The following is an 18828-nucleotide window of genomic DNA, read 5'->3' as shown; positions in this document are numbered from 1 at the left end:
GAAATCGCAGTTAGTTTGAGTCGTTTATAACATGCATTTGAAAAAGCAACACTTGTCAAACATAATCATTATACATATTCTTTATTATCATTAAAATAGCTGAAAAGGTTTGAAGAACAGGAATATAAATATATCCTTAAAGGGACATTCCACTTTTTTAAAAATATACACATTTTCCATCCTCCCCTAGAGTTAAAAATTTTATTTTTACAGTTTTAAAATCCATTCAGCCGATCTCCGGGTCTGGCGGTAGCATTTTTAGCATTGCACACCATAATCCATTGAATCTGATCATAGATATGTACACTAGATGTCGCCATGGGGTTCTAAGCATGCGTCAAAACCGCTGCCATCTTAGAACGGGGGTCTTGTCATAGGAAGTATCTAGGTAAAGCTGCTATCTCCGCCTGTACTTCGAATTCATGGACGATGCCGGACTTTTGTGCTGCGTATGGATATTAGGTCTACTAGCAATATGCATTATAGTTAGAAAAAGTAATTTTTCATAATTTCAAAACTTAAATTTTTTCTGGACTCAATGCTAAATACATGTCCGACTATTGAAACAAACCAAAGGAAAATCACTTTCATGGTGATTTATGGTGATTTTATTTCCGTTACACCATTGCCTTACAATGACGCTGATGCGGGGTTCCCCTGTTTCAAGATGGCGGCTCTAGTTGACGCATTCGGTCCAATGAACTGCCGTAGCCAAGGCGACATCTAGTGTACATATCTATGGAATCTGATTAAACCATTAGCATCGCGCTAAAAAAAAAACATAGAGTTCTAATATTTTTCCGATATGGCTAGGAACTACACTCTCATTCTGGCGTAATAATCTAGGACTTTGCTGCTGTAACATGGCTGTAGCAGACGTAGTGATATTACGCACTGTTTTTTCTCATTTTGCAACAAAACTCTTCATATATGAAAATTAGCATATTTAAAAAAAATTGGAGTTAGGGCTTCAGCTATTGATTCTTTTTGTAATCGATTAATCTAGCACTGAATCGATCGATTAATCGAGTAATCGGATAAAATTTTGTGTGTGTTTTTAAACAACAAAAACAAATAATGCATAACGAAAATGACGTGGCTGTAAAATGTTCAAGCATTTGGCTTTTATTTCTAAAATAAACAGAGGTATTTGGCTCCAAAAAATAAGCCTATTTATTTCAATTTTTACCCATTTAGTGTTTATTAGTGCCAGTGCCAACAATTAAGCACTTTAATTTATTAATATGCACAACAGGTTTCATGCTGTAATCTAGCCCTGACATCAAAGTAAATATCTGGTTTATGTACATTTCTACACCTGCAGCATTTCCCATTAGGCTACTAACATATAATATATTATTTCTGGGGTGAGCCTATTTGCTATGGTAACAACCTGTGTGTGTGTGCGCACGTGCACCTGTGTTTGTGTGTGCACGTGTGCTGTGCGTGAGGAAGAGTAACACCCCACTCAGACGTTCAGTTGCTTCATTGCATTTTGGTATGGCAGAAATACATACATTCATTTTCAATAGAACGCTGCATTTGGTTCGCATCACTTGCATTGCGGTGCATTTTAGGTTAAGAATCCGTTTGAAAAATCACAACATCACGTCCCGCTGTATACAGTGAATGCATGCAGCTGAAATTATTGTTGCGTGGCTACATAAGTTTAAGCATATGTGATGCATTGCGCGATCGGTCTGACTCGCGTGAGAGAGAATAACTTCCTTATGCTAAACTCCAATAAAACAGAGATTATTATTATTGAACAAAATATGTCAGATTACAAGTTGCCCATATATGATTGCACTGTGGTGCCGTTTTTTGGTACACACACCTGTAAAGTGCATGCGTGTGTGAAGGGGTTCTTTTTAAGCTATACTCTCCTGCAATTGAACGTGAATACGTTTACTACTTAAAAACATCAAAGCTAAACATCATATCCAGTCAAACCGCATAACGACATCGCTACAAATACAGTATGGGATTAAAATCAGAAGAAGCTACGTTTCCTTGTTTCATCGACACTTGGTGAAACAGCAGTGGATGTTTTCGGTTCAGATGCTGAATGTAATGATAATGTAATGATCCCAAACTTTAGACATTCTCTCTCTGGCGTTTATGGACATATTCGCTCTCCGCCATCGCGCCAACGAAATTCAAAATGTACCCTGCGCTATGATATGCTTCCTGAACATTGAACAACGGTCCGTGTGAATCAGATCTCGGCGCGTGTAGTGCGCGTCATAGGAATTTAACGAGGCTTCGATGCAGAATTTTTGCATCGAGGAATTTTTTGAATCGAGTTAATCGAGTAACTCGATGAATAGTTTCAGCCCTAATTGGAGTGTCCCTTTAAGCTATTTCCTGGAGCTGCGTGCCATAGCTGCGTGTGTATGGTTCTTTGTCTGCAGCGCATATTGAGTTTCTGCAGGATAGCGCCCTCACAAGCAATTTTTTTTATGCGTGTGTTGAATTTACTACATTATAGCTTCTTATGTTCCACATTCTCCTTAAATGGATTGTCACTTTAGATAAAAATGTCTGCTTTGTAAAGTGACATGAGAAATTCACATCAAACCCTCTAATCTAATCTTTAGAAATTTTTCCGGTGAGCAAAACCTTGTCAGAGGTCTGTTATTAGTCATTTTTCTGCTACTTCATGCAAAAAATTGGACACTTCAGAAATTGGCACCTTGGAGTGTGAATTTAGCCTCGGATCCAATCATTTCTTTTGTTTAAATTTGTAGAAATTGAAGGGTAGATGAACTCTAAATGAAGTAAAATGTTGGTGGGCAATTCCTTCCTACTTTTTTACATGGCTGTGTTGATAATATTAACTTTCCTCTCAGGTTCCTGCTAGATCAAGTGTATCTGCACATCTAACAGCACCTAAAAAAGCTCCTGTTCCATTATTAAGGACCAAAAAAACAGAGAGCAGGTTATTACCCAGAGCACCAGCACCCGGCAGAAGCAGTCACGCTGGCAAACCTCCATCTCCTGTAACACAGAGAAGAGCTCAGAGCCAAGCCTCCAAAAAGCCTCAGAACCTCAGCCAAACACAGACGGTCAAAGGTACCTGCACTTCAGGTGCTGGGGCACATTGAAGACTATGTTCTTGCTCCAAAATCAGATTTTGCATAGGAATCTTGAATGAATAAATAAATAAATTTTTTTATATATTATATGGATGTATGCATGGATGTATGTATGAGGAGCTTAGATGCAAAAGCCACCTATCGGCACTTCTGTCAAAAATAATATTATGATATTAAAGGAATAGTTCACCCAAAAATGAAAATAATGTCACCCTCATGTCGTTCCAAACTTGTAAGACCTCCGTTCACCTTCGGAACACAGTTTAAGATGTTTTATATTTAGTCCAGGAGCTTGCTGACCCTTCATTGAAAATCTACGTACAGTATACCGTCCATGTACAGGAAGGTAATAAAAACATCATCAAAGTAGTCCATATGACATTAGTGGGTCAGATAGAATGTGTTTAAAAATAAATTTTGGTCCAAAAATAACAAAAATTACGACTTTATTCAGCATTGTCTTCTCTTCCGCATCTGTTGTGAAGCGCATGCGCGAGACTAAAGTCACATGACTGCAGTGACGCGGATGACGTACGAAGCGACTGACGTGTTATCTGGTGTGCCCCGGCTGTTTTTTTTTGTGTCCGAGCTTCATTTACGGTCTGAGGGAGATGCACGCTGTAAGTTTGAAAAAAAAAGGATAACTGAGAAAAACACATCAGTCGTGTCACTGCAGTCACGTGTCTTTAGTCTCGCACATGCACTTCACAACAGACGCGAGAGAGAAGACAATGCTGAATAAAGAGGTAATATTTGTTATTGTTGGACCAAAATGTATTTTTGATGTTTCAACACATTCTAACTGACCCACCGATGTCACATGGACTACTTTGATGATGATTTTTTATATAATGACATTATTTTCATTTTTAGATGAACTATCCCTTTAACCGAATGTTCTTATTAATGTTCGTATTATACATTCATCAAATACTTTTGCTTCACCACTTAATCCTGGCCTCAGGCCATTTATAAATATAGGAATCCATTAAAATCTAAAACGTGCTAATTTACAAGAAAACATGCCAGACACACTTGGATGGTTTTGCATCCAAGTATAACTCTTCATATATACAGTGTATATTTATTTATATGTTTAAATAACAAAGAAATAATGATAAGAATTAGAAGAGAAGCAGCCAATAAGAGCCCAAAATAGATACCTCATACCACAACTGGTTGAAAAAATATACTTTTTCAGTTATAAAGATACCTTCTTGAATTTAATAAATTGTAATCTGTCCTTTGCCAAATTGTTTGTCATTTTCTTACAGGTTTAGATGCAAGTTTAAAGCTGAGCAGTGAATTGGTGTCTTCAGTAGAGTCCTTTGCTACATTCCTACAGCATCACGTTCAGGCTAATACTGTACAGAACGACAGCCCACATGAAGCAGATGGGATCACACCAAAAGCAGAGACAGAAGTGAGTTAGCTGGAGCTTAATAGGAGCGTAGGATCAAATCACCCAATTTATTAACCTCCTGTCATGTTCTGTTTGTCTGCCAGCATCGAGTAATGCAGGAGAGGGAACTTGCTCCATCCTATAACCAAGAGCACACATCACTGGAGCGTTTCCGCCTGCAGCTTGCCCAGAAAGATAAAGAGCTTCACCTTAGAGAAGAACAGTTGCGACAGGAACACGAGAAAGAGAAAGCATCGCTCTGTCAGGAGATCTATGTGCTGCAGAGCAAAGTAAGCTTGTTCTCTGTAGCTGTACTTTCTGATACAGTCTGAAAATTGATGATTCACTACTTTGTGTGTTACTTGACTCAGTCATGGACTATTCTTTAGCTTTGCAAAAATATATTTTCATTAAAACTAGCTATATTACTAGCTAATAATTGAATAAATGTAGTTCTTCCACAATCTGGAATAAGTACAGTTATATTCTTGTTAAGATTCAATAGAAAGCCTTCAACTCGCTCTTCAAGTGTTTATTTATCAAATTGCATTGTGTAACACGATATGTGAGTACCATGCAATCATTTTCAAGGACAACGTGTGTTTGCAAGTAAATTGCAAGTGAAAGCCCTTGAGAATATTACATAGCTAAAGCCACACAGTATGTCTAGTTTTTTGTAAATTACCATTTTTTATTAGTCTCTTATTTATTAGGTTCAGTCGTTTTACTTTAATGGCAATGAAACAGTTATTAGTCAGTAATTGAAAAGCCTTATTTTGACAAATGTCACTTTAATCATTCCATTGTTATTTTACAAATCTTTCACTGTAGACGTGCCTGCAAGCTTTTTGCCAAAAATAGACATACTAAACAGTTGCAAAATCAGTAAGATGCAACTTGAATCACTGTGTGCCCTATTTTAATGATCTAAGCGCATCGTCTAAACAGGCATCTCCAAATCCACTTTTGCTAAATTAACAACGGGAAAAATAGTTTGTGCGGCAACCATTAACCCCCCCATTCAGACAGCCAGCGAGCAGCAGTAGCAGAGCGACATGATCTCATTCATTTCAACGGAAACCGGGCGACTTCCGGCGGTACGAGCGAAAGTGACTGTTGGCAACCGTATGGGCGTGTCCAGCGACGCGAGAAAGTTAAGAAAAGTTTAACTTTATGCAAATGTCGAGCGAATTTCGGGAGCGACTACCAATGAGAACGAAGCACTGGAGTTCACGTCATCCTTCTCTCGTCAGTTATTGGCGTGTATGGTACTCATTTGTGTTAGAGATGCGCGGATGGGCTATTATTTCATCCGCAACCGCATCACAAAACTCATCATCCGTCCGCCATCCATCCGCACCAACGTTTCTGACCAGTTTTCAAAACCGCACCCGCCCGCCATCCGCTGACTGGGCGATGCAAGGCGCTGCTGATGACAGCCGCTGCTGATGACAGCCACGAGACTAGAAAGCCCTAGAATATAAGCAGTGTGTGAACTCAGGCTATGTTTACATTAATGCGTTTATCCTTTAAAAAGCGTTACTTTTGCTACGTTTACGCCTTTCATCTACACTACATCACCGTTTTCGACCCTCATAAATGGATTCGTTCGTCAACGCTGGAGACCCTGTTTTAGTTTGAGAACTCAGACGTTGCGCTGAGTGTAAATGTAGATGGAGTCTTATGTAAACGAACAGCTGATGTTAACGTGACAGCGCATAATTTTCAAAGTAAAAATAATTTTATTCAGGTAAATGGAGGTATAAATAGTAAACATCTACCAACCAGCTATTATACACGCTATATCGGATTGTTTTAACATGGATCATCATAGATAATGTCTATTTTATATTTATGTTTGAGTATTGTTGGGTTTGAATATTGTTGTAATGTGTTTATGTTTTGTTTAAATTTAGTTAGCTTATTACGAAAGATAGACTGTAATTTTAAACGCCATATAGGGCATATAAAGGCCAATATGACGGGAGAATTTTAATGGGTCAGACATTATTTTCGAGTTTAATTTAAGTTTTGTTTTCTACTTTAAAAATGAATTTCGTTTCAGATAATTTGTCTCTTAATTTTAATCGATGTTTTGTTGATAAGTTTTGTGAATATAAATTAATAAAACAATAAACTCAACGTCATTAATATTTAATGCTTGTTTAGCCACTTGTTGCTAGCGGAGGGCGTGCACGGACCTCGCACACATTTAAAAATTAATGCAATAAGCATTTCTGTAGGCTAAAGCTATACTTCACCTCTTCATATGTTTGATTGAAGTTTGCATTTGCTGAAATTTATTTTTGCTTCAAGTTCGTTTAGTAGGCCTACTGTTCACTTAAATGCTTTCTTTTTAAATCATAAAGACCAGTCTCCGATCGGCGCCCATGACATGAGACAAAAATAAATAAATAAATAGCCTAAATTAAACGCACAAATTACATAGTCTGCACTGGTGTCATCCTGATTTACCACTTTGTAAAACTTATTCCAGGCAACCCTTTTCTGACCTTTTATTTCCTTTGTTTTTAAATCTCTTTTTTTTTTTTGAGTTTGCCACGTACCTCCTTCGCCGGCGTTGATAAGAGCTGTGTCAAAATGCATCCTCATTTCTCCGCGCTGTTAATGATAGAACGAATGGATCCTTAACAGCCAAGCCTATCCCAAACAATTAAAACCTTTATTATATAAAAGTGTATTTAGAAAACTTTTTCTTGTCACTGTTTCAGTATTATAAGTTATGTTTTGTGTTAATATTATTCGGTTTATGTTGCGTATATTTCTAAGGTTGATTATTTGATATACTGTTGAATAGTTTAATCTACATCAATGTGTCATATTTTCTAAAATAAATTCATATTTTTCTGATTACATATTTATTTTAATAAGTCAGAAATGTCTCCGCTGTTTTCTGGTGACAGGCGCGATGGGCGCTACTGGGGGTGCGTGCAACAGGTGACCCAAATTATGGGTCCTCAGAAGGCTAGACCGTCTCATTTCAGTTCTCTTCGCGAACTTCTGAGCCTGCCACCTTGATAGACATAGTGCTCACCTTTAAGGTCGCATGCTTTGAAGGACAAAGCTAATAACAAGCTGTCGATCCGCCACCCGCCCGAATTTAATTAAAATATTATTTTTCGTCACATCATCCGCCCGATCCGCGGTTTATCCGCGGAGTCCGCGGCTGTAACCGCCAACCGCGCATCTCTAATTTGTGTATGACAAGCAGATTTCGAAACACCTCATTGAAAGAGACGGGCGACACACAGCGATAACATCGCTGGCTGTCTGAATGCGGCGTAAGTTATTCTCTTAATGAGTAATGGGTGTGTTTTGGGCGTAACGTGCAATAAACCAGTGAGAGCTCTCATCTCTCTGAAAGCCAGTTGCGTTCGTGCCATGCCGATTCCCTATTTAGATGGCAGAATTTGTAAACTGAAAAGCTAAATGGAGGAGGAAGACCACCAAAGTCGTTTACTTTTAGTCATGGAAGTAAAATTAGCAGGCTTTTAATTGCTGTTAATGGAAGGATAGCCTACATCAGGGGTAGGCAACATCAGTCCTGGAGTGCCAATGTCCTGCAGATTTTAGCTCCAACCCTTATAAAACCTTGGCTACCTGTAGTTTCAGGTGACTTTTTAGACCTTGATTAGCTTGTTCAAGTGTGCTTGATTAGAGATGGAGCTAAACTCAGCAGGACATTGGCAATCCAGGGCCGACTTTGCTTACCCCTGGCCAACATGATCAGTGTGATCTCAAAAAATAATTTACAAATATACCAGAAAAGGTTTGTACTGTAAAAATACTTTATTTGTAACAAACAGATAAATAATTTAAAAACTTTTGGAGAGCCTTCAGCACTCGGACAGCGCCGTGAGTGTTTTGAAAAGGATTACATTTAAAAGGTTCTCATCTCACCATATCCAGAGGTACAAAGTAGCATTTAAAAACAAAATTAAAATAGATGCAATATGTGCATTTGTTTAAAGCAAAACATTAGGCGAAGCAGCTCTTTACGCAATCTAACGTCTCATAATCGGCTCTCATTTATGTCCAAGAGACTCAATAATAATCTTTTTCATTTTAATCCTTTGATTTTTCATATTTAAAATGTTTGTGTGCTTCTGAGCTTCCACGTGTGTGATAAGCAAACGCAGGTTGTTGTGACTTTATAGGCGCATATTACTAACACGCTCATTAACCCTAATAAGACCCTTGGGGTCAATGTACCCCCAAGTCACTTTTCTTTAGTTTAAAAACATGGTTTCCTTCATCTCAGTGGAATAAGATTTTGTGACTTTTCCAGATTATCTGTCAAGATTCATATTAAAAAATTTGGCTTGATTCGCTCATTCTAAAGAGGGGTAAAAAAATTTACTTAATTAGTCCCTTTAGGGGTAAAAATGACCCCAATTGAAATGAATGGGAAATGCAAAAAAAAAAAAAAATTCTTTTTATTTGTCAAAAAAATCAATGCATCCAGCATAAATCTGAAAATTTCAACTTAGAAAGGTAGGCCTGGAACTAGAGCACAAATGCAATATAGAAAAGACATGCTCAATCACACACACATTTCAAAATGCATCAAAAACTACAAAAAATTCTACTATTTGAAATAATATTTATTTTTAATGTCCTTTCTAATGTTTATATAAACATAAATTCACAAATGTATCAATAAAGTAGTTATGTGAGCAGTTGGCTACATCCAGTGAATTGAATGGGTCTCTATGGGCCTCTGCTGGTCGAAGTGATTTATTTCCTAAACTATAATTCTTTATTATATAATATTATATAATTATATAATAATTTTCTAAACAACAAGTGGCTGAATTCAACACATAACATCTAGATCAATATCTAAGAACAATTTAAATCAAATTTAGATCATAATTATATTTTTCCGGCAAGCTAAAGTTAAGTAATTGAGTGGTAAACGGGTATAAAAGTACTTCATATCTCCCAAAACACAGCATTAATGTATAGATGGGAAGTAAATAAAAAAATTATAGATTATTTGTATAATTAAAAATGTATATATTTTTTGTAATCACTTTTTTAATCTCTAGGGTCATTTTTACACCCCGTAGAACTATAACGTATACAGGAAAATCAGGTCTTATGAAGGTTAAATAACAAAAACAATATTGTGCCATTGACTTTAGACCAGGTTTTAGTTGGTCAATTGCATAGATTATTTTAGTTGCCTCAAAATAGCAACGTGCCAACAATGCGCCTGAACACACCTTGTTTTCAGACCAGAACCCCCATGGGCGCAAAATTGAGCGCAAATGCATTTGCTATTTAAACAACGTGCCGCTGGACGTGAAAATTATAATTGCTCTGTGTTCAAACTAGCAAAAAACAATTGTGCTGCATTGCGCCGGGTGTATGAAAGGGCCCTTTATATGATGAAAGTCAGAATTTAAATGTAAAAATAAGATACTTAACCACATTTTAACACTTTTGATCTGCCAACAAATTGGAATTTCTGAATGGCTCAAGTTAATTTGAAGCGAAAGTGTTTAATAAATGTATATTATGTGCCAAGAGCGTTCAGTTAATATCATTATATTTTTTTACAGAGGTGATGTTTTGCGGCTTTTGCATTGGAGCTTTTTACATTTTTACCACAACTTCATTTGAAATAATGTCTCCATTTAAGGAAATGGATGTAAAACATGACAGACCTAAAATATTTATGTCTGAACATTTGCCAGTTGAAGTATCTGGGAGGAAAATCAAAATCTCCCGTTAAGCGCTGTGAAATGTTATTTTTCTAGTTGCACAGTGCAGAAGAAGTCAGTAAGAGACAGAAGTGGTGTTTTGGTGAAGCCTCAGACCCGGTAACTGAAGAGAAACTAAAGCTAATAGAGAAAGAGATGAAGGAGCAAGAGACTTTGATTCAAGGCTACCATCAGGTGAGTCATTCCCCATGAGGGATGCTGATGCACGACAACTAGACATGTATTCATTTTTCACTGACTGTCATTTATTTCTTCTATGTGTCAGTTTTGTAATTTATTCCATTCGAAACATGGAAGCATCTTAGTTTTCAAATCATTGCAGGCAGATAATAACACTGTCGATAATCACTGTTCACATGTTACAAAAGAAATATAAAAGAACCCATAGCCTTTTCACACAGCACATCCAATTAATTCTTATTCGAAACTGTATTCAGTTCAGTGCACATGCAGAGTATGGGTCATTTGTGTTCATGTGCTGCAAAGAGACCCTGTCGGATATTTTTGATATTTTCAACGATATAGGAAAACGAAAAACTGTATCTTCAAATGAAAGCTCTCCAGGTTCAAAGCAAACAAAACGAAGAGGTTTTGTTCATGGAGAACCAGCGGCTCCAGAATGAGTTAGCACGCACCAGGTCAGCACTCTACATGCACCAGTAGACTGTTAAAATACTAATCGTAGCAGACTTTCAAAATGGCACTTTTCTTTCCAGCAGCTGATATATAAAGCACTGAATATTCATTTCCCTCTTAGGGAGCGGTTGAATATGAGCGGTATTCAAAGAACTGTTGGAGTGAAAAGCATTGCTGATAAAAGCTTCAACATTGCAGAGCTGACAGGTCAGGTGCAAGCCGCCCAGGTATGTAGTCCAAACCTTTCAATAGCGTTTTTTAACTTGTGAAATGCCTACTCAGATAGCATTTTAAGAGCATAAATTGTCCGATTCACAATTTTACATTTTCTTTGGTGTGTAAGTGTGTATTAGTACATGTTAACGATATGAAAAAGGTACATACCCCAAAGTAAATGTTGACATGAGTTATCGTCTCCAACGTAAATCTCTTTTTTGGACTACAACAAACACGCGGATTGTAGGCAACAGTTTACTTGCTGGGATTGGTGATGTAGACAAGACTGACATTAAAAATTCATCCCGCTTCAGACTCAGTATAAGTTAACTCCTGTTAGCATTGCATTGTGCTCGAATTTTTTCAAACATGGTAAGGATTGTCACATTTCCAGCTGATGTCAGAGGTATTCAGTCCAATCACAACGTAAGGATTAGCTGGCCAATCAGGGACAGCTTTGTACAAAATCTGCGCGTTTCAGGAAGAGGGGGAAATCTGGAGCTACAAAAATGTACGCTATGTGGAAAATAATGTGTTTTTTAACCATAAATCACGTGAACATTTTGTATTATACCAAATACACAAAATAATGTTGATTTTAGCAATGAAATAGGTACACTTTAAAGTTGCCTTGATACAAACCTTGTTCCAAAAGGAAAGCAGCAACCTTATTTTGCCTTCAAATTCATTCAGAATGCAACCGGGTGATTCTCATGAAATCCAGATTTAGGAGGTGTCCAGCATCAGAATTTTTAAAAAGCCTTTGAAGGCAATTTTTTTGCACATACAAGATTATGGTCTGAACTTATTATAACCACTTTTTTTAGAGGATTTAAAAAAAATCCTATAGAATTATTTTTAGAATATCATTATCAAAAATTATCATTACCGCAACATAATATTACATTAAATATATGCATTTACAAACTCATGTTTCAGTAATGAGAAATAAAAAGTTGTCTAGGTACTATGACAAACAAAAAATAAGAATTGCTTATCTGGTAGCCATCTTGAGGGTCACAGTCAATTATGTCCCTTCCAACTATTTTTTTTTAAATGTTAGTTCCTTGAGGGTTTAAACAATGATTGAAAATTGTTGCGGAGGATGAGAATTGGTCTTGGACACATTTATATTCCTTATTATTGTCTCTACCTTTACCAATGGTCACCAAATACCATTGTTACTTTTCTGTAAATGTTTATAGTATAACATGCATGCACTGAAGCTTTTTATTTTTTAGATTTTTTAATTTTTAAAAAATATTTCCATGTAAAAAAAACAAATCCAGTCATGGACATGTTGCAGTAATGAAAATGTTCCCCTTAAATGTAGAAAAAAAACAAAATTGGTTTGTATGATGTCATTTAAAATCATGTGCAAAATAGTACATGAAGAGATGTTTGTAACTGTATGCTTCTTATTTTGATAGCATTTACTTTTTTATCAAAATGTTTTATGATACCTCATAAGTCTAATTTCGTGAGAATCACCCAAACCCACAGTGCATTGCAGTGAGTTTAGTAAAAAGTTCACCCAAGATGGCGGACAAAGCAAGGAAAAGGTCTATAGGATCTAAGGACTATAAATGCTAAAATTGGCAGCTCACTTGGTTTAATAACAGAGCTAATATTTTACATGGAATTGGCCTAGATATTGCATCACATCAAATTTTGTGTGCAGAGAAACGAGGAGCGACTGCAAGATGAGATCCGCAGGCTTAAACAGGAGAAACAAGCATTGCACGTAGACCTGGAGATGATGAAAAAAGAACGAGACCTCGCCAAAGCTCAGGTTGTCTACACATCAGGTGGGAGTTTTGGGGTGGAGGTGGTACGGACTATTTTCAGGAATGCACTTGTCAGTTTGACATCTGGCTGCATCCGACAGGTGATAAAGGTTTCGAGATAAAGATGCTCCAGGAGAAACATCAGGAGGAGATGATGGAGCTGAAGAAGAGGCTGCAGTGGTATGCTGAGAACCAAGAGCTCTTGGACAAAGATGCGGGCAGACTCCGGGCTGCCACGGCAGAAACTCAAAGATTAGCTGAGCAGGTACTGTAGGGCCATGCTAGAATGCTGTTGTCAGAATGCAATAGAGGTCTTATCTCAGCATCTGACCCTGTTACTTGCTCAGGTGGAAAAGCTTAAGATGGAGGTCAACAGGAGAGCCAATGAACAGCAGAGAAAGGCGAAGGAGAGGGCGAGTGAAGCTAAAAGAATCCAGGACCTGGAGCGTCAGGTCAGTCATAGCTACCGGCTTCTCAACACTTTTCTATTCACTCGTTTTGCAGGTACAGCTAATGTAGCACATAGTACATGTTGTTTCCCAAAAGCTAAAATTATCCAGCTGCATCTGCCAGTTCAAGATCATCTGTCTGAATTAGAGAGTCAGACAGAAAGCAATTTTATTCTTCTCAGTAGTAATTCCCAATTTTTTACTTGTGATCTGCTTAGTTAGAACTGGTTTCAATGTAATGTGACACGCTGTGGGCAGAACACCTGTTAGATCATTGTGTTTTTGACTGAGGAGTTACATTATGGGTGTTTTGCGAAACAAATTTCTATATTTTGCAAGACGGGTCATATGACAAGCAGGGTACTAGGATTGCTGGACTGGGGGGCAATCAGAACTTTTAGATTGGCAACACTTTCTTGCAAAGTAGGATTCAAACAATAAAAATACAGGGTTGAGTTTCAATTCATAATTGGGTACAAAAATATGGAGTTAAATTAAGAAGTTTCTTTAAAGGATTAGTCCATTTTCTTAATAAAAGATCCAGATAATTTACTCACCACCATGTCATCCAAAATGTTGGTGTCTTTCTTTGTTCAGTCGAGAAGAGATTGTGTTTTTTGAGGAAAACATTGCAGGATTTTCTCGTTTTGTTGGACTTCGATGGACCCCAACACTTAGCGGTTTTGGTGCAGTTTAAAATTGCAGTTTCAAAGCACTCTTAACGATCTCAAATGAGGCATAAGGGTCTTATCTAGCGAAACAATTGTCATTTTTGGCATGAAAAGTACTTCTCGTCTTGTGACGTGCCAGGGCGACCTTATGTAATTACGTCAAGAGGTCACGGATGAAGTATGTGAAACTACGCCCCAGTGTTCACAAGTGTGGAGAAAGAGGAACGTTCCAACGTTGTTGTATGTCGAATGATACTAATTAATTTCTTTGTGTCAGTTTATTGTTTAAAATGGTCCGTAAATGTGCGTTTCACATATGTGACACATGACCTTTCGACGTCATTATGCAATTACGTGAGGTCGCGCTGGCGCGCCACACAGCCGGAGGAAGAAGAGAAGTTGTGGTTTAAAAGTGCACATTCCCCACTTTTCTTGCCAAAAATGACAATCGTTTCGCTTGATAAGACCCCTATGCCTCATTCGGGATCGTTTAGAATGCTTTTAAACTGCATTAAAACTGTTAAGTGTTGGGGTCCATTAAAGTCCATTGAAATGAGAAAAATACTGGTATGTTTTCCTCAAAAACATAATTTCTTTTCGACTTAACAACGCAAGACATCAAATTTTGGATGGTATGGTGGTGAGTAAATTATCTGTATTTTTTTTTTAAGAAAATGGTCTAATCCTTTAAATAAAGTAAAATCTATAAAAACGTTCAACTGGGATGTCCTCATTTTTAAAAGTAATATATAAATTATTTTTATTTAGCAAAAATTGCATTTATGTTGTAATGGTATTAATATACAATAAATAACATTGTGTAGCCTGTCATCCTTTTAGTTTTGTTACAGTTAGCTGTACTTAAACTTGTGTATTCCCACGAACAAAATGCATTATTAAACAAACTCAATTATGCTTCTTTGAAAATGGTCCATTAAGCAAGCACCATGTTCGACCTCATGCGGTCAGCGTATAAAAAATAAAACTCAAAAGCACACAGTGCACCTGCTCAAGAATGGCTCTTGGGGTACTTTAATGTCACACGCCGATCCATCTGTGCAACACCACATGAGGTCGAACACACCAAATACATTATATAAAATTTCTCCTGCCAAAGTGGCTACTGTGTTAGTTGTCACTGAAAAAATCCACCTGAATTTGGTGGGTTGGTTGGTGTTCATTGTTAAACGCCCCCTGAAGTGTCTTGAAACGTGCAAGGCCTGTCTAATGTACTACACTACTAGGAGAAACCAAAAAATAATTCGTACTTGATCAAACTATATATTTTTTAGCCGTTGTAGGTTTTACTGACAATCATTCTTCTGTATTTTAGATTATTTGGCCCTTCAGGTATAGTTATACAATGGTATTGTGTCTTTATGCAATGTAAACGCATAGACAGTGCTTAGGCGCATTGGGCAGGTTCACTTTTTTGTATTCTGGCCATCAATTACTCATGTTTCTCTTTATTTTACAGCTCAAACAAATGGAGGATCTGCTAAAGAGCAGGCACCCGAACTCCCTGCCAGCCTTGATCTTTGCTGCCGCAACTGCAGGTGACAGGGAGGGTGTAGCTGACGTCCATCCACCTGCCGGCCCTCAATCCTCCCAGACGGCAGCCCTGCTAGAAAGACGCGTCCATCGCCTGGAGGCAGAGCTGGAGGGCCGTGATGAAGCTGCCAAACGCAGTCTCAGGACAATGGAGCAACAGTATCACAGGATAAAAGTACTTAACTCAGATTCAGCACAGATTGAAGCAAAATCCGAGCAGTGCCTCACAAGGAAAAAATCATTAAATCAGTTAATGAGATTTCTTATATTAGTTTCCTCATGTACCCGCTTTAATACTTAATTTTAATTGAATTCACTATAGCACTGAAATTGCAAAAACAACTCAAATTATCTAATCTATCTGACTAATTCTACGAAATGAGTCAACAAAGAAATTTCAGTTTCTATTTAAAGTCCTTAGTGGAGAGTATATGAGCTGCATCGTTTCCATCCGATGCTGACATTTCCTAATCATTCTTTAATGTCTTTCTAGCAATGAGTCCTGCTGACACAATGTCAAGAGCAATCTTACAGTAAATTAGATCCCTCAAAATAACATCCAAAAGTGTCTGCATCTGATACACGTTTTCATATCTCTTCAGCTCCAGTATGAACAGCAGATATCAGATCTAGAGCAGCGTTTGGCTGAGAAAAGCCAAAATCCAACTGCTACATCCGAAGTCTCCGAATCACAAATTCAGACGTTAAAGGCCGAGCTAGAGGAAATGAAAAAGACCCATCAGAAACGAGAGGTTGACCTCCAGGCAGAAGTTGCATCTTTGCAGGAGCTGCTCCACCAGGCTCAGGCTTCATCGGGTGCGGACAAACCCGCCCGCAGCCCTTCCCGTCACCAGTTACATGCAGAGGCTGCGCAAGCGGGACGCATCGAGAGGTTGACGCAGGAGCTGAGCTCCAAGAGCCGCACCATCCAAGAGCTGAGTCGCACTGTTGAGCGTCTGCAAAGGGAGAGAAGAACCATGCTGTCCACACCTGGCGTCCACCGAAATGCTGCCGAGCGCAGACAGCATTCAGGTGCAGCTAAAGAGGCCAAAAAAACAGCTGAGACTTTTCCATCTACCCAGGATGAGAAGGACTACCATCCCGGTGCGTTCTCAGGGTCACACATCTCAGAAGTGCAGATGGAAAATGACAGTTTGCGGGCGAGGCTTGAACAGATGGAGATAGAGAGAGAAGAAGAAAGAGTTTCCCTGCAAGCTGCTGTCACACATGCGCAGGCACAGCTCCACAGGTATGTTTTTTGTATGAATACGCATTCATATTTCTTTCTTTTGGTTATGAAATGAAATGTTACTCGATATTAATGATGCACAAATAGTACAAATGTGCGCGACCTTTGCTTTGAAATTGTCAGGGCTCAGGAGCAGAATGCAGAGCAACTCGCCTCAGTCAAGGCTGAACATCATAGAGAGATCGAACGCCTCCGGGTTTGCCATGCCCTTGAACATTCCTCATCCAAAGTGGCTGAAATCACCAACCAAGTGAACACACAAGAGGTTTTTGTTATAATTTTTTTATGATCCTTAGCTGTTTAAGTCTCTCTAGCAGATAATTGTGTATGTTTATTATGCACTACACACACCAACGTAAAAAAATTCATTTCCCCACACAACACTTAAGTACTGATAAAAAAAATGAATGCATTGGGAGGCGCTTTCAAAAAAGCATCTGGCAGATGAATATGAAAATGTAATTTATTTATGCAGATCATAATACAGCATTTACAAGCGCAAGTGAAAGAGCTCCAGAGTACCAGAGAAGCACTAGCCGTGTCTAAGATTAGAGAAGAAACCCTGCAGAATCAGGTATAAAGGCTTTTATTTCACACTCCTAACAAGGTTTTTCAAAGTCTCATCATAATTCTCTATTTTTTCCTGTCTCATGCACGTCAATAGCTGTCTAAGCTTCTTGAAGAGCTGAAGCAGGCCAAAGAAGGTCATAGCCCTGAACTAAGACACTTCACCAGTCTCGAGCAGAAAATTCAATCCATGGAGCTTCGCTACAGTCAGCGTGAGAAACAGCTCCAGCAGGTAATCACATTTACACCCACCCGCTTGCGCGCGTTATACAATTTGTGCTGGTACGCTGATGTTTGGCTTCGCTGTGGTGCAGGTGATCGCAGACACACGCCGGGTGGTGGAGCAGGAGCAGCAGGGTGAGGTGGATCGCTGGAGGAGAGTCGCTCAAGGCAGGGCTAAAGAACTGGAGGCTTTCAGATTGGAGCTGGACTCTATTCTGGATGTGCTCCGAGAACTCCAGAGACAGGGCGTGGTTATTCCCGCCCCGGAACACGCCTCCACTTCTGCTCATGCATACCTGCCCCTACGATCCTGAGCTGTATGTACCAGTCACCACACTTAGGGACACTTCATGCCAAATTTGCGTCGGATTTGTGGCTGCACAATATTTAACATGTTTTGCGTGTGTGTAATGACGAAGAAAATTTATTGTTCAGGAACATTCAGGGTAGGTGTTTGAATACTGTATGTTTTATGCGTGTAAAGAAACAACATTTTGTATTAAAGTTCATTCTTATTTACTTGAATTCATCTTGTTAAGCTACTTGTTAAGTTAGTTTCACAACAGCTTAGACTCCGAAATCTGTTGCACCACAGAATACTCTTAAACGTACACCTAAAAATGCATGAACACAACTTAATGCAAATAATGTAAACGTCATGATTTATTACTTGTCTCATAACTGGGCTCAGTTCACACGGCTTGAATGCTAATGAATGCCTTAAAATGCGTAAGTGGCTGGGGTCGGTCACTGATAATAGATGATAGCACTGAATTTGATAAAGGCCAAATTTTTACCATTTTAAAATGATCAAAAATGAAATAAACTTTAAAATATCTTCTGTATAATACACTACCACAAAGAAAGGTAAAAAAATGGTCCCTAGCTGTCACTGGGGCAGGACCCTTTTAAAGAGCTCATTAGTGCCCCCAAGGTCCATTTTGGTACCAGATGTAAACTAGGGTGACCATACGTGCCACTCTTCCCAGACGCATCCTGTCCAGGATTTCGGGTGCGTCCTCCGGAAATCGTATTTGTCGACCGCATACGTCATAGAGGATTATTATTATTATTATTATTACAGAAACCCAATTGTTACATTTTAAGGTAAGAATGAAACTACGATTGTATGTCTTATGTTTAAGCTGAATGGCTTATGCGGTCAACAAATACGACCTCCGGAAGACGCACCGAATCCTGGCCAGGACGCATCTGGGAAGAATGGCACCC

At 38.4% G+C, this 18828-nt stretch overlaps 1 protein-coding gene across 5 annotated transcripts in view; it reads left to right on the top strand.

Moving 5' to 3' along the window:
- cep162 (centrosomal protein 162) overlaps positions 1 to 18123 on the top strand; it is a 30940-nt gene extending 12817 nt beyond the window's left edge. For 3 of the 5 annotated variants that reach the window (XM_073872339.1, XM_073872342.1, XM_073872337.1), the window contains 15 exons: positions 2853 to 3090; positions 4373 to 4521; positions 4605 to 4790; positions 10287 to 10424; positions 10776 to 10888; positions 11008 to 11113; positions 12784 to 12910; positions 12991 to 13154; positions 13237 to 13341; positions 15487 to 15735; positions 16163 to 16809; positions 16933 to 17074; positions 17285 to 17383; positions 17474 to 17608; positions 17691 to 18123. In XM_073872339.1, the coding sequence (XP_073728440.1) occupies positions 2853 to 3090; positions 4373 to 4521; positions 4605 to 4790; positions 10287 to 10424; positions 10776 to 10888; positions 11008 to 11113; positions 12784 to 12910; positions 12991 to 13154; positions 13237 to 13341; positions 15487 to 15735; positions 16163 to 16809; positions 16933 to 17074; positions 17285 to 17383; positions 17474 to 17608; positions 17691 to 17912 (2820 nt within the window). In that variant the 3' untranslated portion in view covers positions 17913 to 18123. The remainder of the gene's footprint in view (positions 1 to 2852; positions 3091 to 4372; positions 4522 to 4604; positions 4791 to 10286; positions 10425 to 10775; positions 10889 to 11007; positions 11114 to 12783; positions 12911 to 12990; positions 13155 to 13236; positions 13342 to 15486; positions 15736 to 16162; positions 16810 to 16932; positions 17075 to 17284; positions 17384 to 17473; positions 17609 to 17690) is intronic. The other 2 variants (XM_073872340.1, XM_073872341.1) reach the window with 1 other exon arrangement.
- The last annotated feature ends 705 nt before the right edge of the window (positions 18124 to 18828 follow it).

Source organism: Misgurnus anguillicaudatus, chromosome 10 (genome assembly GCF_027580225.2).
Source record: "Misgurnus anguillicaudatus chromosome 10, ASM2758022v2, whole genome shotgun sequence".
Taxonomy (NCBI): Eukaryota; Metazoa; Chordata; class Actinopteri; order Cypriniformes; family Cobitidae; genus Misgurnus; species Misgurnus anguillicaudatus.
The sequence above is the reverse complement of the archived record's forward strand: the minus strand, read 5'-3'. Positions and strand labels throughout refer to the sequence as shown.